Genomic DNA, 23474 nt, shown 5'->3' with positions numbered 1-23474 from the left:
CGAGATAGATACCAGATCTACATGCCCAGGTTTCTGATTTAACTGGTCTGGGGTGAAACCCAGTCATGCGCGTTTTTTCAAAAGCCGTCCAGGTGACTATAAGGCATAGCTAGGACCGAAAATCTCTGATCTAACCCAGTAGTTTGCTTTCACAGGGGAGAACACTGAGCTCCCAAGTCAGAATGTGAAGTTGGGGGCCCAACGGGTCTCTCGGTTCTGTAACATCTTTCTCCAGTCTCTTGTTTAATAAAACACATTTCATTAAAAATCAGCAGTAACCCTAACGATCGCTGGTGAGTCCTATTTCTATTCTGGGCAACCGACAGAATCTAGAACAAAATTAAGAACCATGAGTGTTAAGAAAGGTTGTAGGCAAGAGGTAATGTAATGCCTGATGAGCCCAGAGAAAATTTTTGAGAAAAAAGATACAAATGAATACTTTTTTCTACTCTGAGATTTTAATTCTAACATGCAGATATTTTCCTTCCAGTTTTAACATCTCTTGATCACAGCTGTTCATAATGTCATTCCTTCAACTGAATTATGTGTACTGTGCCTGTGGACTGTGCCATTTAAAATGTCTTCAAATGATTATACAATGATCCGGTACTGAAACAAAAAGTACTTTGTAAATAAGAAAGGAACAGAAACAGAATAGCAGGGTGCACATTTGATATTAGTGAAGTGAATATTCAGAGTTGGATGAATGACTTACACTTCTAATATTTTCTTGCAAAACCATAACCAAATGCTTTTATGCATCCAAAGAAAGAAAAATACCTCCAAGAAGACGAGGCTATTTTTGTTTGGTAACTACATAACAGGCAAGGTACTGCCTGGCACACACCAAGCAATGTCAATGAAGGCAGGAGAAACTGCCAGATCTCTTGGGGTAGATGAAAGAAATCTGAAAGCAACAGGAGGCTGGTGTGGCCAACTGTCACAGTTTGACAGCAGAGTTTAATTTGTTGTTAAAGAAAACAGTGCATCTTACAATCAGTGGTACCTAACACTCCAGGATAAAATAGGTGTAAAAGCAGACAAATGAGCCAACAGAGGATATATTTCATTTTGTCTTAAGAAAACACTGATTTGTACTTGAACAGTTTATATGTATTTTTTCCAAATATTCCTTATATCTGGGTATAGAAGAGCTCAAGGAGTCTAAAAGTTTATAGCAACATGAGAAAGAGAGAACTCTCCTTTCAGCTTCATGTTTATGTTAAAATTCCACTGGAATTTTGTTCCAAGCAGATACATTACCCATGTTGAACATAATAGGCCCCCCACACTATATACCCAAATCTTCTGGATTCATTGTGCCCACCTCCTACAACTTCATTAGTGTGATCTCCATGTCCTCAGATTAAGGACCACAAATGTAAAGGAAACTGAGTCACAGAAAAGATTTGTTTGTTTATGGGGGTGGGTAGCTCCCTATTGCTCGTTTTAAAGTCCTCAACTTCTTACTTCAACTGTTTTTCCACACGCAGACAAAAGTGCAATGTTATTGCATGTAACAGCATGTTGTTTTTGTAGTATTGCTTTCCCTACATACACCAGCTTTTTAATCCATTGTACTGCCATACCCCCAGGCTGTTTCCAATCTGGGGCCATTACGGATAAAATTGCTCTGTACCATCTTGTTCAAGTCTTCCTGTGGAGTTGTGATTTCTCTCTCTTGGGAAAATGCCTAGTGTTGGAACTGCTGAGCCATAGGATCTGAGTATGTTTAGTTTTATAATGAACCTGCCAGATCCTTCTCTGGAGTAGATCCATCATTTCATACCCCCACCAGCAATGTATGACAGTTCTGATTGTTCCATATACTTGTCAATATTCATCAGTCTTCTTTAATGTTAGCCACTTTGGTGGCTGCACAGAATTTTATTTTATGGATATACTATAATGTATTGAACCAAGCCCCTACAGTTAGACATTTCCAATGTTTCTTGATTTAAGTAACCTTGTGGAAAATACCCTTGCATAACAACTTTCAGTGTACATCACTTTTTTTTTTCATTAGGCTAAATGAATTAACCTGATGTTATAAACATTTGCGTGGGTTTTGCTAAATTACTGAGCAGCCCTCCACACAGGGTGTAACAATTACACTTCTAGAAGCCGGCTTACTCCTTCCTGTTCCTTAACTACTACCGGGACTTTGTAAGTGAAAAGCACCCTCCCCGTTGTTTCTATTTACATTAAGGATGTAAATTTAAAAGCAAATAAAAAAAGAGTTGATAAAAACAATTTGCCATGTGTATCAGTCATTTGTATTTCCTCTTTGATAAACACATAGCTCAAGATTTTGCCAGCTTTTCCACAGGGGCATTTATTTTATTTTCTCACTGGTTTGAAAGCATTCTGTAACCACAAAAGAAAATACCTTCTCATTTATGTTCAACAATATTCTTCTCAGTTTAATCCTTACTTTAAGGATTTCTTTTGTTTCTGTTGATTACTGACGCCACTATTTTAAAATTCGGAGACATCATTCTTTTCTTTTTTAGAACAATGAATAAAAAAGTCTTCCCTGTATTTAGGACAGATGTTCCCCTACATTTTATGCTAGTTCTTTCCTTTCACAATTTTTCACTTTTAATTCTGAATACATCTGGATTTATTTTGATATTTGGTGTGAATTAAGAATCATTTTAAATTAATTTATTTTTATTTGTGTATTTAATCATGTTCTCACTATTATCTACTGAATATTTCACTTTTTGCTCTCTGATTTGAAATTCTTCCTCTATTAGATCAAAGTCCAATGTGTACTTGCTTTTTTCCTTGGACTTCCTATTTAGGTCTAGCTTTATAATAAAATTTTCTGGTTATATGATAAAATGTATTTCATTCTTTAAATAAAAGGGAGGAGGCTTATCAGATAAATTAAAGAATTATTTCATCCAAAGGTTCAAGGTTAAGAATTATATTAAATATTTACATGTATTCCTGAAGAACTGATGCCTTTAGAATATGGAATCTGTGTATAGGGAAACAAGGATGTTTCCCCTAAGTAATCAACGTTGCTTTTAGGTCCCCTAATATAGAGTATTTGCAATTTTTTCCATTCTTTATGTCTTGCAAAAATACTTCTAATATTTATGGTTTTATTTGCTATTTTGAATGAGATCTTTTTTTGGAGTGTTTAAAATGGGAAATGGTTGGTTGAGAGTAAACTAGACTTGTAAATGTTTCATCACTGGCCACTTTTCAAATTCTATCACTTCTAATAATTTTTCAGGTCTCTTCTCTGTCAAACAAAAAACAAAAACAAAAACTTCTTATGGTCTCCTTTTCAATACATACAACTTCTTTAACCTTTCTTGTTTTCCTTATTTTAATTGATTGGCCCAAACAATGGTTAAAACAGAAACATTCAGAACAATGGTTGACAGAGGAAAAAAAAAAAAACCAGTGAGGGCAGTATCTTTTTCTGGCACCTGACTTTAATGGGGAGTTTAATTTTGATGCTTGAAAATAACTGGATATTTTGCCTCTAGTGTCAAACTTACATACATACTCTTTAAATGAAATAAATCTTATTCAAATATAGCATGGAACCTAAATATGCCTAGAAATGACGTGTTGGGTGACCATCTGTATTTTCTCAGTTGTACCAACGTCCTTCCAGTGTGTCTAAGCTAGAAACCCTAAAGAAATTCTTGTTATCTCCTTCCTTCTCATCCCCACCATCTACTTGGCCTAAAGTTCTTTAGAGAGCTTTAAGTTTGTAAATCTCCTTTCTATTTTCACTGCCTGGATAGTATTTTAGTCCTTCAACATCTCCTGCTTGAAATACTTCAACTCAATTTATCAAAAGCCAGTGAGATTTCTTCCAATGGCACAAACCCAAGCATATAACCTCATGCTTTAAAAATAAAAATAAAGGTTTTTTACTCCTCAAAAGTAAAGATCAACTTTCCTCCCATGTCACTAGTGACCTTCAGACGTCATGATTTGGTCTCATTACAGAACAATATGTTTATCACTCTTAGTCAGAAACAAAAATGTGGTTTCACTTCCTAGAATCTGTACCTCTGCACTTTGCTGCTACCCAGACATTGTCTTTTTTGTCAGGTAATCTCCTATTCATTCTTTAAAATTTAGTTCGGATTTCCTCTTTGAAATACTCCCAAATACTTCCTGCCATTTATTTCTTCCATCCACTCAGCAGACATCTGTATTTTAACACTACTTATATTCTACTAACCTTACGTGTTTTTTTTCTTTCTCCTCTACAGAGTATATGCTTCTTAGGAAAATAATTATCTTTTGTATCTTTAGCCCCTGAGTGAATGACCTTCAGAAAAGTATTTTTAAAGTTTATGTGAAATAAACATTAAGTTTACAAGCCGGGGCACCTGGCTGGCTTAGTCAGGTAAGCGTCCAACTTTGGCTCAGGTCATGATCTTCCGGTTCGTGGGTTCGAGCCCTGCATAGCTTGCTTTGGGCTCTGCTGACAGCTCAGAGTCTGGAGCCTCTTTCGGTTTCCCTGTCTCCCTCTTTCTCTGCCCCTCTCCCTCTCACTTGTCTCTCCCTTGCTCTCACACATTGAAAGAAGAATTTAAAAAAAAAGTTTAGAAGCCACTCAAAATAGCATGCTTCAGGTGATCACTGATAAAGTTGCTTCTTAAACGTTAAGGTAAATCAAGTCCTTATTCATTTATGGAAAACCAATAGAAAGTAAGTTTTGCTTTACGCACGTAAAATATTTTGCAAAATGAATCATCAAGGCTTGAAAATTTATCATCAAATATTTTATCATCATTATTCCAGTTCTTGTTCTTGTGAAAATGGCAGATGCGCACATTAGCTCAGAAACTTTTAATACCTTTATGCAAAAGAATCCTTTGAAATTTTATTCGGACTGGTCAATTAAAATACTATAAAAATTTATACACAATTAATGTGTTACAAATGGGAACACATTTCATCTAATAGTTACTGAGCAATTACAATGTAATTAGTGAACAGGAACTAGTATAAATACACATTTATAACACAGGGACCACAATAATTCTGATTAAAATATCTGGTGATTAATAACAGAATGTTTAAATGCTATAAAAACTGATTAATCATCACACATAACTTTTTTTTTTTTACAATCGAAGACAATTTCTTAATTTGTGTATGCACTGTTTTGCTTTATAACGCTTTTTGATAGACTTTCTCTTTGGCTCTGTATCTCAATTTATATCATTTTGGTACAGATACCTTTTACACTCACATAAGAAAAGCTTCATCAGCAACACACAGAAGAGTAAGGTGTAAATAAAAACTTACTCAATTCCATGATAATGACATACTGAGGCTTTTTCAAAAGGTAAACCCTGAAGTTTCCGAGGACTAAGTTCCGGTGTCAGAACAAAAGTCTTTTCCCTAAAACAAAAAGTTTTTCATTTGTATTTAAAGTTTATTTAGTGACAAAGAGAAAGTTCAAGAAGGTACCTAAAGGAAGAAATCTGACTTCCTTCTCCATAATTGAATCTTCTATGGGATAAAGTGTAAGTAACATCAGAAAGCTTAAGAAGGAAATCAAACAAAGTTAAGCCTTAAGTGGGTTTGTCACCTGCATTTTCTGTGCCTCAAGTTTTTGAAGTCATGATGTTCTTTATTATTTACTTCACAAAACTATTTTGAGAAATGGATAAATCAAGAATGAAAAATGATTTATAGTGGAAATTTGAGAAGCTGCATTATTTCTGAAGGATTTTTTTTCCTGGTGTAGTCACCTAATGTTTATGCATTTAGTTAAATTCTTTTTTGTGGATGAATAAAGTTAATTTGAAATTTTTGGTAACAAAGCATTTACTTCCTACTATAAGGGATCCAGATTTTTCTTTGCCTGGAAATGCAGTCATCTTGACACCTACTTTAAGAGTTAGCATCCTGTTAAATACCAGAGGATACAGAGACTGCTGACTTCAATTCTGCTTCTGAAGTAGTTTTTCAATCAGCAGGTAGGTGAGAACTAATCATATGGTGAGCTTACATAAAATATTCATGCTCAACCCCATCCACATGCAGACCTGCAGGGGTGTATCAAAATCTCAGGAAGAAAAAGGTCACTGCAATTAGGTTAAGCTCTTCTGATTATTCTGGTAGGTACCCACTCCCACCAACCCCTGCTTCTCTGCCTGAGCTGAGAGGCACTGTTCCAATGCTCAGGATCATGTTCCTGATGGAGAATAGGTTATATGGGAATGGGAGAACAATGCAGTGGTGGCCTTTACATAGTCAATAGAATGAAAACTTGGAAATGGCACATAGAAAGGCAAGCAGGTTGTACAGTACCATAAATACTTGTGCTCTCTCACATTTCCCCCACTATGGCTTTAGTAATAAAAACTGCCCGCTTGCCACTGAAAATTACCTAGGTTGCTATTAATAAGCATTTGAAATTATTACATTAAAATGTAAGGCATATGCTAAGTAATGAGCCCTAAAAACAGAATTATATTCTAACGCGTCCATTTAAAGTGTTCCACAAAAAGTAACACTAATTAGTAACACTAATTTAATGACCCCAGTATTTTGATGACTCATTAAACGAATGACTTCTTGATATAAAACAATTCAGGCACCTAGCATTTCACTTCTTCCCTTTACCCATGTGTCTCATTTCTTATTTCAACCCTCTTAGCAACTTTATGTGTTTTTCTTTAATTTTACTCAGAACTTGTTCTTTCCAAAAGAAATGTTTCAATAAATATGTATTTTGTCAGTGTTTAATATCTCTTTGGTATACACACAGGAGTCATGCCTATACTTTAACATTTCAACAGCTCCTTGCATACGCAGACATTTTAGTAAGAATCCACAGGTTCCTGATTCATTGTTATGAAAGCTCATGGTTCGACTTTAACATTAATAGAAGATATATTGGATAATGATGTCATTCTAACACCAAGGAACCATATCAGATTTTCCTAAGTAAACTGCCCACAAATTACCAAAAAAAAAAAAAAAAAAAAAGTGTATCTCCACTACGAGTATATCCTCCATCAGTGCATTTAGAAAGACATTCTGTTCAAAAGAGCAAAATCTATATAATTCAGTTTTGGCAAATCCATTTGACTTTGTCAATTCACATTTAATGATCCGGAAGGACAATAATCCAATAGCTAAATAAATGAAAATGTGTATATAATTCTTCACTTTCTTGATTCCCATGAAAAAGATTATCAATCTCTCAAAGTTATGAGGAAGGAAAAATCACACAATTTTTACGTCACTAAGATCATTAAGTCATTAAGACCCAGAATTATTAAGATCCTCAAGTTTTCAAAGTTGTTCCTTTTCTCTCTCCCTCTCTCTCCCTCCCTGCCTCCCTCTCGTGAACATGCACATAAAGGCAATGAGCTCCGGGATTATTTGTGAAATATAACTACCTTGAAAGAAATGCCTTCCAAAATTTACCTTTAAAATCAATATTTGCCAAAACAAGTTTTGTAAAAGTGATTAAAGTGATCTATAATTTTTAAGGTCCTCTGGGAGGTTTTCAAAATAATGGATTAACATTAAAAAGAAATCGGGATGGTGAACAAATGATTCAAATCTCATGAGTAACCGATGTCACAATTTTACCTATTCATTAAGTCAACTTTAGCAACATCTAGTATTATATTAACTAGTAACTTAGTGGAAGTTGTCTTGGAAGTCAAATCAGTTATAAACTATTCATATAGACACTGAGTTCTTAGTAATATTACAGTTTCAAAAACATTTTTATTGTACTTTTCCATTCTCTTCAGTTGAAAGGCTGTGCTTTTTGCTAATATTGGGCATGACTGACAGTGTCATGACAGGTAATGGCAAAATCAAAACCAAAGAATAACACAGATAAAAGAATTAAAACTTTTTTACAAGTCAAATTATAATTCTTTCTAAATAAGCATTGTCCTTTGTATACAAAGTAGAAGCTACTGACTTCTACCGGGAGTAAACAGAGGTTGCTTTCTTGTTTTCCTTATATTCAATACCACAAAACAGTAGCACATTGGCTAAGGTAAAATGTGAGGAACACTGGGATCATCCTTGAGAATTTTGCCTAAGCAGCAGAGGGCATCAACTGACTAAAGAAATGAGATGCAATGTGCTTTACAAATGATTTTTAAGAAGTTAACTGGCAATTACAAGTTTATAACTTACCCTTTTTGAATCTGTAAAGGTTGAAGATCTCCAACTGGTAATCCATCTGAAGTAAAGAATTTCAGCAATTCCTTAGCATCCAATAAGGTGACTGAATCCCGTGGACCCTCTTTGTGGCCCAGCAACTGTTCAGATGAACGAGGTAATGAACCAGTTCTGAGAAATAGTGTTATGTAGATTAATTAAAAATGGATTAGAATTCACCGTAGTCAGGAAAAGGTGATGTGAGCAGAAACGAGAACAACAGACAAAGAAAACTACAGAATTATTATTTAGGAAAGAAAATAATGTAAAATCTTTGTGAATCATTTAGTATACAAGTATATTTTTAAAAACCCGTAGGTCACGGTGAAACTTGCAGTTACCACAGCAATAATGTTACTACTTAACTAATATAAACATAATTCTATTCTTTATAAGTGATGGCATGATTATTTAGGAGTGTGAAGTTATCAATTCTATAAAACTTAAATCTAAACTGTTTTGTACGTTCGGAAACCCCATAATCTCGTAAATTTTGACAGTAGGGACTAAATGTTCCAATTTTCTATGAATTTGAAAGATTACCTGAGGCACAACCATGAAATGAGACAGTAATCAGAAATCTCCCCAAGGTTTCTCTTAGCCATGATTATAACATTATGAATAAGCACTGAATCATTATTACAGTTGAAATATATACAAGAGTTTATACTTCTCAAACTACTTTACATACAATATGTTCTTAATCCTCACAAATTTCCTTAACAAAGACAGAATAGTTCTTCTCTCAAAATGAAGTTACCACCTGAAAATAAGTACTTTCTAAAGTGAAAGTCAGCATACCAAGCCCAGAAAACAATCATTATTACTAATTTTCAGATAAAGATACTAACACACATTGGTTTGCATTACAAGCCATAAGCCCAGGGTGACACAGCCATTTAAAATGACAGTCAGGGGGCGCCTGGGTGGCTCAGTCGGTTAAGCGTCCGACTTCGGCTCAGGTCATGATCTCGCGGTCCGTGAGTTCGAGCCCCGCGTCGGGCTCTGTGCTGACTGCTCAGAGCCTGGAGCCTGTTTCAGATTCTGTGTCTCCCTCTCTCTCTGCCCCTCCCCCGTTCATGCTCTGTCTCTCTCTGTCTCAAAAATAAATAAACGTTAAAAAAAATTAAAAACAAAATAAAATAAAATAAAATGACAGTCAGAACTAGAGTGACTCTGAATTAGGTACTATTTCTACTCTATCACTCTGCGAAGGACCCAAAAACTCACAGAAGTTTAAAAACTAGAAAAAGGAAAATACTGTAGTTTCAGAGAATGCTAACGGTTTTATCAAGCACTATCACAGATCATGCTACTGCTCTGTCACCAAAGTGCAAATCTTTCAATACCTGCACAGAAAATTAATTTCCTGACTTCATAGTAATTCACCTATTCCCTGATTATTTTATTACTCCAATCCAGCATTTTTAGTGGCGATTATATGATTAAAATGTTGACATTATGGTTTTAGACTCCTATTTCTATACATTAAAGATCAATAATCTACCAACAGTGCCCCTCTCCCCCTCCTATCCCCTTTATTTTTAAATTGAAAATATAAATCTAATAAAAATATGAGTGGAACAAGAAAATACACAAATATTTTCTCTAAACTTCATTCCCTAGGAGGGCAGGAGCTACGTTATGAGCTTAATTTAATTTCTACATAGCTATTCTCTAACAGTGACTCACAAAGGTTTCTTAATGAATATAACTCCCAGTCATCTTACAGGCTAGATGCAATGAGGATGTGTATAATTTGCATTTACATAGAACCCTGGACACAAGGATATCAAAGCAAAATTTTAAATTTTTTTTAAGTTTTTTTTTGAGAGATAGAGCATGCGTGCATATGCACGCATGCACACACACACACACACACACACACACACATACATGAGCAAGGAAGGGGCAGAGAGAGAGAGGGAGAGAGAGAGAATCGCAAGCAGGCTCCATGCTGTCAGCACAGAGCCCTATGGGGAGCTCAGTACCCTGGACCACAAGGTCATGACCTGAGCCAAAATCAGGAGCCAAATTCTCAACCAAATGAACCGTTCAGGTGCCTCCCAAAGCAATTTAAAAGTCCAGTTTATGATAAATTACACCACCAAGATATAGCTAAAATATATACAGGATAGGACTTAGGTTAAAATAACTAAATAAATAAATTAAATAATAGCACTTTATTTTGTTCAGTGTTTTCAAGGTTACAAAGTATTTTTTCATACATTATCTCATTAAACACTGACAACTTTGAAGCAGAACTGGGATTGTTATTCTTATCTTAAAGATGAGGCAACAAAGTCACACAACAGGTGAGTTTGTCCAAAGCCAAATTCTTATGACTTCTGAATTTCACTACGGGATATTCCTTAATGATCCAGTTAAGCCTGTTTTAACAAAATACAAATCTGAATATCTGCAACATAACTTTTGTTCCTAATCAAGAATTCGATGATATCTCCCCATATGGTGATACACTCATAAGTATTTGAGCAATGACTTTGTAAATATCATCGTGAGATACTAAAAAGAGTTCACTGATGATAATGTATAGACTCATCATCACTGCTTGTAATTTAGTATACAGGTATGCCTTGAGTAGGAGAAAGGAGGTGAGGGCAGTGAAAGGAGACAGATACACCAATGCAGAATGAGGTATAAAAAGTACAATAAAACAAGTTTCATGAAGGAAGTAGTGATACAGTCCTTGGGTGCTTAATGAAGAAAGAGAACACTGAGTTGCAACATTTATGAACGACTTAAGAGAAAGGTGGTATTTGATCTAGATCTTGAATGACAAACAAGCTTCTAGTTCAAGATGATGGTGCATTAAACATACATGTTAACCTCCCCACTCAAAACAAATGGAAATCACAATGATGAAGTGCCAGTCACTAAATTCATAAGAAGGTTAAGAAACGAAAGGTGAAAAAATGGTGGGCCAAACAAAGGAATAAACTAGAGCAAGCATGTAAATGAGAGCTAGAGAGAAGTCTACAAAAAAACGTAGAATCTGTCTTCCTCCCATCCCACAAAGCCATGGTGAGACTACACTTGGGCTGAGTGGCAACGGGCAGAAATCAGGCAATGTATTTTAAGAACCCTACTAGAACAGTTGTTCAAGTATCACCCTCTCACACCTCCCTTTACCCTTGCAATTTTATCTCCAAGTGAAAAACAGAGAAACTGTTCTCTTCGAAGATCCAGAACTGTGTCTGTCCCAGTCTCAGTGTCAATGCCCCTAGAATAAAGCCCTGTTATTGCAGTGTTGAGTGAAGGACCAAGGCTGCCTCCCTTTTGGAACCCCCACAGGTGCCCTACAGTGAAGTCTACCAGGGATGCTCCACCCTGCATTTCCCCACTCCCAACATTCAGGTGACAGCAGGCAGGCAACAGGTCTACACTTAGAGAAAATAAACACCAACTACCTATATAAAGCAGCTTGGTACTCAATTTCAAGCTAGAAACAATCAAGGACCACCAGACAGGCACTGGAGGAAAGATACACATAAGAGAAAAACACCAGAGGAACAAACAGAACAGATCCAAAGGATAATGAGATATCCAAGGAACAGATATAACAAGTTAAAAGAAGATTCCAATTAACATCCTGTTAGTATCTCCTGAATTCTCATTATTAACAAAAGAAGAGGTTGCTAATGAAAAAAATGGGAGCTGAGAACAAAAAAGAATTATTAGGAATTTAAAACAGGGCTATCAAAAAAAAAACAACAACAACAACAAAAAAGATGAAAGCAAAGGTCAAGAAAGTATCCCAGATGTAAGAGTTCTGATAATACTGATCCCATCTTTGGCTCCATCTAGTTCATGCGACGACTTCTCTCGTGTTTCAAGCCTCTCAGAGGTTAACGTATGCCCTGACCAGAATGTGGAAAGGCTTGTTCTGATCTTCCCTAAAGTTGTTCAGACAACTAGTAGAGATCGCAGAGTTTCTTCCCCTCTCTCGACCTCTGGCACACAGATGGCTCCATGAGGTCTGCTAAATGTTAAACACTTTGACCTCTTACAATGACCTCTGCCTATCCCCTCACTCTACAAAATCTGTGGATTAAGGTCCAGACTTTGTGGAGAATAGCTAAGCACTGGATTGTCATCAGCCTGAAACCCTGTCAGTGAGTTACGCTGAACAAAACTGTGTAGAAGGTATGGAGTGGCTTGCTTTGTTTTTCCATCTCAAAGTGCCTTCTCAGTTTAGGCGATACTTTACTGTCTCTAGTCTACTTTCTAACACACATATGGTCTGGGAAGGCATCCACTAAAATGTTAACTATGATTATGTACATCCAGAAGGTACAAGTAGAAGGTCAGGAAGAACAGTTACTTTCTCAACATTCTACTCTGTAAACACTCTACCTACTGCTTACAGGATGCATAGATTTCCTTCTTTTTTTTTTTTTTTTTAATTTTTTAAACATTTTTATTCACTTTTTGAGAGACAGAGAGAGACAGAGGGTGTGAGCAGGGGAGAGAGGCAGAGAGAGAGAGAGACACAGAATCCAAAGCAGGCTCTAGGCTCTGAGCTGTCAGCACAGAACCTGACACAGGGCTTGAGCCCACAGACTGTGACATCATGACCTGAGTTGGTCAGATGTTTAACCGACTGAGCCACCCAGGCACCCCTGCATATATTTCCTTTTAATAAAACTAGAAACTACCTGTATTTCATAAACACTAAACTTAAGGATTAAGAAAAAAAATGTTATTTAAAAATACTGAGCTATTTAAATATTACCTCATTTTTTGTTTAGCTTTTTCAAAACTTTCCAAATTTTGAAGAACATGCCTTTCTGGCCATTCCAGGGGATTGGTTTCCATTAGACTTGAAGAACCAGGTTCCACTGAACTGATGTCTAAAGCAAAAGAAACATACATAAGTACTGAAAGTGATTAACATATTAAATTTTGTTATATAAAAATGCATACATGTAGATCCATCCATCCATCCATGTGCATGTGTACATGTATATATATAAAGCCATGTTGGATTAATTGTATAGTACTTATCTCAGGCATTCATTAAGGATATCTCTGATGGCCCAAGCAAAATGCCATTGAAAAGTTTTTGGGGGGCACCTGGGTGGCTCAGTCAGTTAAACGTACTACTTCAGCTCAGGTCATGATCTTACAGTTCATGAGTTCAAGCCCCGCATCCAGTTCTGTGCTGACAGCTCAGAGCCTGGAGCCTGTTTGCATTCTGTGTCTCCCTCTCTCTGTGCCTCCCCCCCCCCCCCACTCACTTCCTGTTTGTCTCTCAAAAATAAAATAAACATTAAAAAAAAAGTTTTTTGGAAATGAAAAAAAAAAAAAAAAACCACTGTTAAGCTTTGCCTACTTTATTGTTTCCTCATAAGAAAAGTTATGCACTAGGGGGACCTGCGTGGCTCAGTCGGTTGACATCGACTCTTGGTTTCATCTCAGGTCATGATCTCACACATCCCTAGGTTTGACGTCAGGCTCTGCAATAGCACTGCAAAGCCTACTTGGGATTCTCTGTCTCCCTCTCACTGTGTCCTTTCCCCACTCATCCATGTCTCTGTCTCTTCCAAAATAAATAAACTTAAAAAAGAAAGAAAGAAAAAAGTTATGCCCTAGAATTCAGAAAACGAATTAGCACTATGAGGACTCCTGTGAATAAAAGCGTAACTTTGTTATTTTTTTGTGAAACTAAATGAAAAGGAGGCAACTGTATGGAGAATATACTGGATATACTATGTGATTTTCATTCCAGGAACAGGAATTAATAGCATTATTTGGAAAATTTCATATCTTGAAAAGAGATTATTTCATTCTCAAAAGTATAATATAGTAAATAACATATGATGTTCTCAGATAAAGGTTACCTTAGAAAGAACTCTCACTTATCCATTAATGTAAGATGCCTTAACATATACATCTTCAAGTAAATCGCTAACATTAAGTGTTATTTCACCGCTAGTAAAATATTTTATGTAAGAGTGTGCTTATCTTTCTAGTTACTATGTTACAATGAACCAACACAGAGATTGCTAAAACATCACAATTCTCATCAAAAACCTAAAGAGACAGCTTCCATTCAAATGATAAATTATTAGTACATCCAAACTATTTAACACTGGAAAAATTACTAACTGTACTACTTTTGGGATTCCAAAACTATCTTATTTTTAACATTTTTTTTGAACTATTACACACTGTTCTAATAAATTAACTGAAAATTAATGGACATCAGTTGTTTGACTAACCATCAGCTCTGACAAAAATACCCATTTTATACTTTGGGGGTCTTACAAAATGATGATTTAGTAAAGGAGTTTTTACATATGAGAAAGAAAAAAAATAAACATAAATGAAAATAGAAGTCAATTACATGCTCTTTTCCCTTTATTTATTAAGCTATTTAACCTTGAACATTTTAAAATATCTTTAATTACTACAGTGGATGGTTCCCAGCAAACACCATCCAAAAATACCACTTCTCATTTCTTAAGGGTACTGAAATATTTTATACAGCAATAGCTTTATAATGAAATAATCTACTTTTTAATGTTGACATGGCTTTCCACTAAAAGTATAAAGAAAATATCATTAGCAGATCTGAACATTTACACGCTGAGTTCACAAAAGAATACAAGAATGTTAAATAAAAGTAAACATTATTGTTCCTAAATATTACAATATAATTAATTGTTCACTCCAGCTACACAATTTACATAAATATAAATGACAGAGGCTAAACAAACATTCAGATGCACTTTTGGGGAATAATCTAATTGAATTCTTGCAGTAAAATAACACACAATATTTTATCTTTGTGGCAGTCAGGACACCAGGACATGCTGAAAACCAAAAAGCACAAAAAGGGCCTCCAAGAAACCAAGAACATTGCTTCTTTAAAAAAAAGTGTTTTACTTTACAGGAGAAACAAAGAAATAAAAGTGATTCTATAGGGAAATAGGGATTCAAAACCTTCCCTACGCAAATCACAGCAAACAAAAAGGAAGTAATACTGCAGATGAAAATATGTGGATAGTAATATAGGCCATTATAACCTGACATACATAAATATGAATAAATCACAAAGAAAAGGTTACATTGTAATTGGCATATTCTGTTTAATAAAGCAAGAATTATAAACACGTACTAGGAGATTCTTATTAAAATATTTGAAATAATAAAACTGTGATCTTATAAAATTACCTAGAAAACCCATTTATACAGTGTGTTTATGTCCCCAGTGGTCTGAGGTGAAGGAGACAGTTACTGCATTTTGGAGTTCAGATATCACATATGACACTGTAAGTTTTTAGCAACTCTGTGGCAATGATTATATAAAATGGTTAGATCAAGACATTTTCTCCATGCTGATTTTTATTTGTTATATATGCTAGAGATTTTATAAAAAAAAAAAAGAAAGAAAAAGAAAGCAGATCAATAACTCTAACGATTGTCAATAATTCCTAATGAGCGTGGTTGTTAAACAATGGGTCACAATATGAAACATGATTGACCTTATTGCTTCTTTTGCTGTATAATTCACATATAGATGTATTTACTGAAACAAAAGCTACTAAGAATGTTAAAAATCAAAACTTCATTCTTAGAGGAGTCATGTTCAAATATATAACCTGTCAAATTTCAGTTCGGGCTCCAAAAAAAAAAAAAAAAAAAACTTCAAGGTTTCTTTCATTTGTTCAACATTATTTGGGGAGAAATGAATTCCTATGTGCCAGGTACTGTACTAAGCTCTAGGGTATTGGAGACAGTAAGCAGGCACACTCCTTATTCTCAAAGAACATATGGTTCAGAATAAAGACACACAATTAATAAAAAATTACATACATAGTATATAATTTAAAATGTAAAAAATAATTCAAAGAAAGATACAGAAAATGAGTACAAGAGGAATCAACTTAAAGTGAGGAAGGTCTGGGAAAACCTTTCAGGAAGTTAACATTTAAGTCAAAGTCTGAAGAATGACTGTCAATTCATCAGGAAAAGACTGGGAGAAAAGTATTCCAGAAAGAGGATACTGCATGTATATAGTTCCTGAGATGGAAAGGGATGTGATGTGCTCAAGGAACGGAAAGACTCTCTGTGGTACTAAGGAAACAGAAATGTGACACAGGAGGAAGCTAGAATTCTAGAAGCTAGTATGAGGGCAGACATCATGTAGGGCTTTTGTAAGCCATGTTAAGGATGACACATTCTATGTATAATGGAAAGTAATGGCAAAGGTTTGAGCAAAGGAGTGATACAATCTGATTTACATTTTAAGATGAGCACCCCATAACTCAGTGTGTTAATAGTGTCCTAGAACTTGACTTTGTATGGGTAACTAGAAGATACATATCCTTACTTACAAAAAAACAATTATTTCAGCCCTTCCTACCTTCCAACTGTTATCTTCTGTACAAATCCTCTGATTAGGCCAACTTCTCTCTTGGTCTCAGTTTGCCCTTTCTTACCTCCATGACTCTGGGTATATTACTTCTTCTCCCTGGAAAATCCTATCTTCTCCGCTCTCTCTAGAACCCATGAATCACTCAAGACCTACATCAGAGTCCCTTGGCTCCTAACAAAGTGTTCTGTGACTATCCTACCCTTGTTATATTCCTTTCCTCTAAACTCACATTCATTAACTTAAAAACTAATATATGGCACTTCATACCAGGCAACTTTCTTTTTTTTTTTTTGTCTATTTTTTTATTTTTTTCAATATATGAAATTTATTGTCAAATTGGTTTCCATACAACACCCAGTGCTCATCCCAAAAAGTGCCCTTCTCAATACCCATCACCCACCCTTCCCTTCCTCCCACCCCCCATCAACCCTCAGTTTGTTCTCAGTTTTTAAGAGTCTCTTATGCTTTGGCTCTCTCCCACTCTAACCTTTTTTTTTTTTTTTTTTTTTCCCCTTCCCCTCCCCCATGGGTTTCTGTTAAGTTTCTCAGGATCCATAAAAGAGTGAAAATATATGCATACCAGGCAACTTTCTAAGCAATTTATAAATAATTCATTTAATCCTCATAACAACCTTTGTCATTTCCGATTTAAATATTAAAAATAACTTGAAGCTCAGAGAGGTTAGAAAACTTGCCCAAAGTCATATAGCAAGTAAGCTGCAGAGCGGCTTCCACCTTGTTAGTCTGGTTCCAGAGCCCATGTTGCAACCAAGAAGCTTTGTCTCTTTATTGAACATATCCCCCATTTACAAGGAACCTTTCACTGTCTCCAACATCTTTGACATTACTCTGCATTGCTATTGAACTTTGTTACTGATACGTAATGATGATGATAATGATAATACAAATAACAGCTCACAGGTTTTTGGCATCCATTGTGTTGCTTATGCATCAACTCGTCTACTCCTCGCAATAACCCTAGTAAGTGGGTGATATTAATCCCATTTAAAACATGAGGAAACAGAAGCATGAGGAGGCAGAAAAACTGCCCAAAGACATTCAGCTAACAAGCGACAAAACTCAGATTTGAGCCCTGGCACTCTAGCTCCAGGGCCTGGGCTCTTGAAATGTCACAGCATGCTGTATTTGCATTTTGCTTTCAAAGCAGATCATATGCCATAAAGTTTTTGTGTACCTTTATGGTGTCAAAAACAGAAAACTCATTCAACAAACATTACTGTTAACTTGATTCTTTGGTCATTTTCTTATTAACCTATGTAATAAAAAAGGATTCTCATGGAATAAAAACAAAAAATTATCCTGGACTTTTAAAATGCTAGGCAATCACCAAATGCTTTCTTGTTAGATCCTGTAAAGCTTCACTCCATTCAAATTCATCACAAGAATAGGAACCAGGAAAATAGGAAAAAAATGCAAATGAATACAGAAATGGTATCCTGCTCCTTCAGTGAAGGCTGGTGACTGTTCCTGCTACAATGAATGGCAAATGTGGAGCATCTTACTGTATATAGTTTTAACTATAGTAAATTTACTGCGTAGGTCCTACTATTCTTATCTTATAAAAACGTAACTTAATAGAAATCCACCCTTTCTAGTAGCTTCGTAAAAGCAGTAAGAGGAACCACCTTAAAATGCTTCTCCCTCTGCTCAAAAACCTCCTTAAAGAAAGGAGTGATTGGGATGCCTGGGTGGCTCAGTCAGTTAAGCATCTGACTCTTAACTCAGCTCAGGTCATGATCTCACCATTTGTGAGATCAAGCCCCGTGTCGGGCTCTGTGCTGACGGCATGGAGCCTGCTTGGGATTTTCTCTCTCTCCCTCTCTCTCTGCTCCTCCCCTGCTCGCCACACACACACATGCATGAGCTCTTTCTCTCTCAAACAAACTTAGAAAAAAAAAAAAGAGTGATCAGAAACTTTTTAATATTCAAATGATGAGAAATAGTTCATCATATATACACACCATACTTGACTATGCAAATATATATCACTAATTTAATTTATAAGATGTGTCTTGATTTGACCAACATTTTATTAGTTTTAATGATAAATCACTATAATAAATGCCAAACATACAAAAAGAACCAATATTTAAACCAACAAAAAACTTACCATTTGACATATCGGAGGTTTTAATTTTGTCTGTCTTTATTGAAATTGTTTTAGGAAGAAAAGCATCAAAATGATCTACAAAGTGTTCCCTTGTGAGTACTAACAGATTTTTGAGTTCATCAACAGAAACTACTTCAGGCTGCTTTGCCAACTTTCTCCTTTCTGTAAGACAACAAAACAATATAATTAACCATATGCCTATTATTTTAAAGCCTCTCTAGAAGTACATCCACTACTCTTTCATGGGAAATGTTTTCAAAAGTAAAACAGTTGACTTTCTCCAGCAAATCAACATGCCTATTTTCCTTTTAATCCCATTTGTAGGTAATGACAGAATTTCCAGTTATGTGAGATAAACAAAACTAGAATAATCTGTTAATGCCAACAAGTGATAAATGGTAAATATATAGTTTACAAGTTTTCAGAATATATTGCAGACCATTAAGGACGTTGGTGTTTATGTGAAAATAAAACCTGTAAGACTCTCAGTTACATGTGGTCACTTGACCAATTCCATCTATTTCTTCTCCTTCCTAAAACCTAAATCTACAACAAAGGAATAAAAAAAGGACAACAAAAGCAGAAACAATTAATAATGACAGTTTTTGACATTTTAGAAGAAGAGACGATGGTGGAACAGTAACTGAGTTGGTACAGGACAGGAAGGGTCCACTGGGTGCCTGCAAAAGCACTACTATGTGGTATGAGAAGATGACGGTGAGATCCAGGTTAAACTAGGACTGGACGCATGGATGTTTAGAAAAGGAGGAGACAACTAAATAAAGGTCTTCACCCCACCCTCCGCCCCTCACAGCCAGGAGGCTGTTCTCATTTTGGGGCGAGGAAGCTGAAAAAGAGTCCCAGCCTACTGGTGTCATCAGGCACACCAAAAGGTAGCACTGAAGCTGGGGCTAAAACTGGGGGATTAAATAGAGGTCTATATCCTGAAAGGTCCAACTCCAAGTGCTGTAGCCAGAAAGCTAGGAGGTATAAGTGCTTCCCAAGAAAGATGAAAGGATTCTGCTTTTGAAAAACTGAACGCCCCCAGAGAAAAGAGCTTGGTCCTGATATTGAGGCAGAGGTAGGGACAGGAGCTCACAAGCAAAGTGGTGACTTGTCACTCCACCACTCTACAGTACAGCTTGCCAGACAGTATATTAGACTAAAGTCCACAAAGCTTCCCATTTAAAACAGGACAGACAGAAACGAGTAACTAGACATTTAAGAAAAGGTGTTGAGGAGAGCGGGGACTCTGCATTTCCACGGTCTTATGTTTACACATGTAAGACTTTAATTCAGTAACACCTGTAGCTCCCTTCTCCCAGCTGTCACTCTTGGAGCTAGTCTGGAGAAGAAACAAGGCATTCGCTGATCAGATCCTTCTCCCCAACCTTCCTCTGAGCTGGCAGGTTCTCAGAATTTATGCTCTCTGCAATGTGATAAGGGCCCTGCCCCAACAGGGCCTAGCTTTTCAGTTGCCTAGCTCTTCATTCAAGAGGGGGAAATTCAATTCTGGGTTATGTATCAGAAAATTCACCTGGCCATAGATCTAAAAAGTCATATCCTTCAATCAAGCTTTTACCTGTTATTTATTTCCATCTGTGTGTTTTTACGTTTATTTCTCAACTGGGTGGGTAAGGAGGTTTATTTATTGCAACCCTCAAAATAGGAAAAAATCTAAGATGAAAAGAAAGACTAAAGCAAGCAAAGAGGAAAAAAGAGCCCAGCAGGAAAAAACAAACAAAAAACAAAAAACAAAAAAACATTGCAGAAAACAAAAGAAAGCTTGCTATCATTAATATTCTCATAGAAATAACCAATGCTTTGATAAAGGAACAATTGATGAACAAGAAAAAGACTTTTTAAAATTAAGTACATGAGAACTCAAATTTTAAACATACCATAAAAGGGCTTAAAATAAAATGCCAGATATTGTCCAGAAACTAGAACAAAAAACAATATGGAAATAGGAAAGAAAATTGGGTATTCTGTCCAGAAAAACCAATATATAATTAATAAAAGTTCTAGAAAGAGAAAAAAAGAGAAAGGGAAAGAAATTCTTAAAGAGATCAAAATTTTCAGATGTAAGAATGTGAATCTTATATTGAAATGGCTCATTGAATGGACAACTTAAAAAACTGGGGGCAGAGGGAGAGGACAGCAAATACATACACACTATGATTCAGAGTAAAGCTTCTGGAGATAAAGATTCCAGAATGGAGTAAAATCATATAAACCAAAAATAAAGCACTACAAAGGATAAAAATAGGCATTAGATTTCTCAGTAGGAACACGACCATGTAGAAGACAATAAAGTAACATCTTCAAAATTCCGAAGGTAGATAGTTTTCAACCTAGAAGTATTTATGACTTGTCAATCAAGTAAAGATATTTTCAGGTAAGCAAGAACTCAAAAAAAATTATGACCCATGAACTTTTATTCAAGTAGTTACTAAAAGATAGTCACCAACCAAACAAGGGAGTAATCCAAGAAGGAAGACAAGGAGTCTGGAAAAAAGGAGACTCCAAAAGAAGAAAAGAAGAAAAGAGAAGTGTCTCAGAAGTCAAGAGGTCTAAGAAGCAACCTGAACACAACAGAGAAAAATAGTAAACACTCTGGAAAAAAAAACGAAGAGAAATAAAAAGGAACTGTGTTTGAACATATAATGAACTTATTAAGTAGGTAGAAAAATGTTGGAGCCTCTGGAAAAGTAACAGTATTTTGCCTGTACAAAAGAATGGGCAAATAAAAATGATCATCCACATCATAAGAAAAACAAAGATTATACAAGAGAGGTAATTATCATCATATATTGCAAGACTCAGTGGTAAACTTATTTATATAGTGATAATAATGTTAAAACTAAACACTGACCAAAATTCATGACTTCACTGTAAAGGGTGGAAAGAGAAAGCAAAGGTGATATGAGAAAGCTAAGTCTTTATCTTCTGTGTTAGATGCCAAGATAATGTCTGAAACTGGCAAATCAAAAAATAGCATACGCACATTACTTAAAAAACTAGAGGAAATGTTAGGAAAACCAGTTGGCAGAGTTGAGGGTAGCTGTCTACAGACAAAGACTGAAAGATGGGGAGGAAAAGGGAGAGTATTGCTGGTTTCTACATGAAGTTTTCAATACCATTTGCATTTTAAACGATACCCATGTATTACTTTTGTCAAAACATTACATTTTTTTAAGGTTTATTTCTTTTGAGAGAGAGAGAGGGTGAGTGGGGAAAGGGCGCAGAAAGAGGGAGAGAGAGAATCTCAAGCAGACTCCGTGCTATCAATTCAAAGCCCAATGAAGGGCTCGGTCTCCTGAACCATGAGATCATGACCTGAGCCAAAATAAGAGTTGGACACTGGCTGAGCCACCCAGGCGCACCCAAAATATTACATTTTTAAAACACTTCTGAACTAATAGCATTTTCTTCTATAATAGTAAATTGTAAATTCATAGAATTCAACTCAACATTTATGGAGTTTGTTGTCTACAAAGCACTGTGCTGTGCTCTTGGACACAGAGGATTAAAGTCCAGAACATTATCACATGAGGTCGACACATAAATAATGTAAGAGAGTAGGCTAAGAAGAAAGTAGCCGGTCTAGAGATTCTACTTGAGAACATCAGCTTTACAACAATGTCTCTGCAAAATCCCACCCTACCAACGTGGATATTGCTAGGATCATTCCAGTTGTTATCCAAGGTGGTTCCTGCACTCAAGAACATTAGTAATGGTAAAGTAAGATTATAAAATATGCTGCTGTTATTACAACTTCTTAGTGAGAAATAAAAAGCTTCATTTCTTTTTTGCACAATCTGCTGGGAGTCATTCTAAAATTAAAAGTTATCAGTGGTTTGTTTTCACAGGAAAGATGCACAATAGGTAATATGCTCAGAATTTAGCTCTACATTTTTATTGACATTAAAAATAAACTTAAATCATGAACCTGACCCATGCTTATTAAAACAGTCAATTACATTACAACGTTGGGCTATCTTGAGAGCAGGGTAGAACTCCTTCTGGCCTTGAGGACTGAGAAATAGAAAGAGGGAACAGATGAAGTTTAACAGGATTATGAGCAGCATAATTTACCTATACAAAAAATCTCTGCATAAATGAGTTTGCACACAAGTGTCAAAAGTTTAGGGAGAAAAATATTGGACTGAAGCCTAAAAATGAATCAGCAAAAGAATGCTATTCATAAAAAAAGATAGCAATAACTTAGTATTTACTAAAGAAAAAATATAGACCAGAATATTCAAAAGTACCAGAGACTGAGTGTTAATCAGCTTTCTACTAGGTTCTATAAATTTAAAAAAGTGGGAAACTCAAAGTAATGGCCGCAGTACTGGAGCAAAATGACAAGACTGTTGCTGTTTTGGCATTTGTCTTGTATCATACTGAACAATCTTATTTAAAAATTGTCCATGGGGCGCCTGGGTGGCTTGGTCGGTTAAGCGTCCGACTTCGGCTCAGGTCATGATCTCACAGTCCGTGAGTTCGAGCCCCGCGTCGGGCTCTGTGCTGACAGCTCAGAGCCTGGAGCCTGTTTCGGATTCTGTGTCTCCCTCTCTCTCTGCCCCTCCTCTGTTCATGCTCTGCCTCTCTCTGTCTCAAAAATAAATAAACGTTAAAAAAAAAATTAAAAAAAAAAAATAAAAATAAAAATAAATAAAAATTGTCCAGCATTCCTAAATTGTTTCTTTAAAAATCAGTGAAATAAGATATTTAATACTTCCCAATGCAAGA

At 35.8% G+C, this 23474-nt stretch overlaps 1 protein-coding gene across 3 annotated transcripts in view; it reads right to left on the bottom strand.

Annotated features, from left to right (window-relative positions):
* Positions 1-23474, bottom strand: part of LOC122211179 (MDM2 binding protein) — a 91676-nt gene that overhangs the window by 16353 nt on the left and 51849 nt on the right. For 2 of the 3 annotated variants that reach the window (XM_042924315.1, XM_042924316.1), the window contains exons 14-17: positions 18720-18881; positions 12941-13058; positions 8161-8316; positions 5293-5388 (exon numbers count right to left, since the gene is read on the bottom strand). In XM_042924315.1, coding sequence (XP_042780249.1) covers positions 5293-5388; positions 8161-8316; positions 12941-13058; positions 18720-18881 — 532 coding nt within the window. The remainder of the gene's footprint in view (positions 1-5292; positions 5389-8160; positions 8317-12940; positions 13059-18719; positions 18882-23474) is intronic. The other variant, XM_042924317.1, reaches the window with a different exon arrangement.

Source organism: Panthera leo, chromosome F2 (genome assembly GCF_018350215.1).
Source record: "Panthera leo isolate Ple1 chromosome F2, P.leo_Ple1_pat1.1, whole genome shotgun sequence".
Taxonomy (NCBI): Eukaryota; Metazoa; Chordata; class Mammalia; order Carnivora; family Felidae; genus Panthera; species Panthera leo.
The sequence above is the reverse complement of the archived record's forward strand: the minus strand, read 5'-3'. Positions and strand labels throughout refer to the sequence as shown.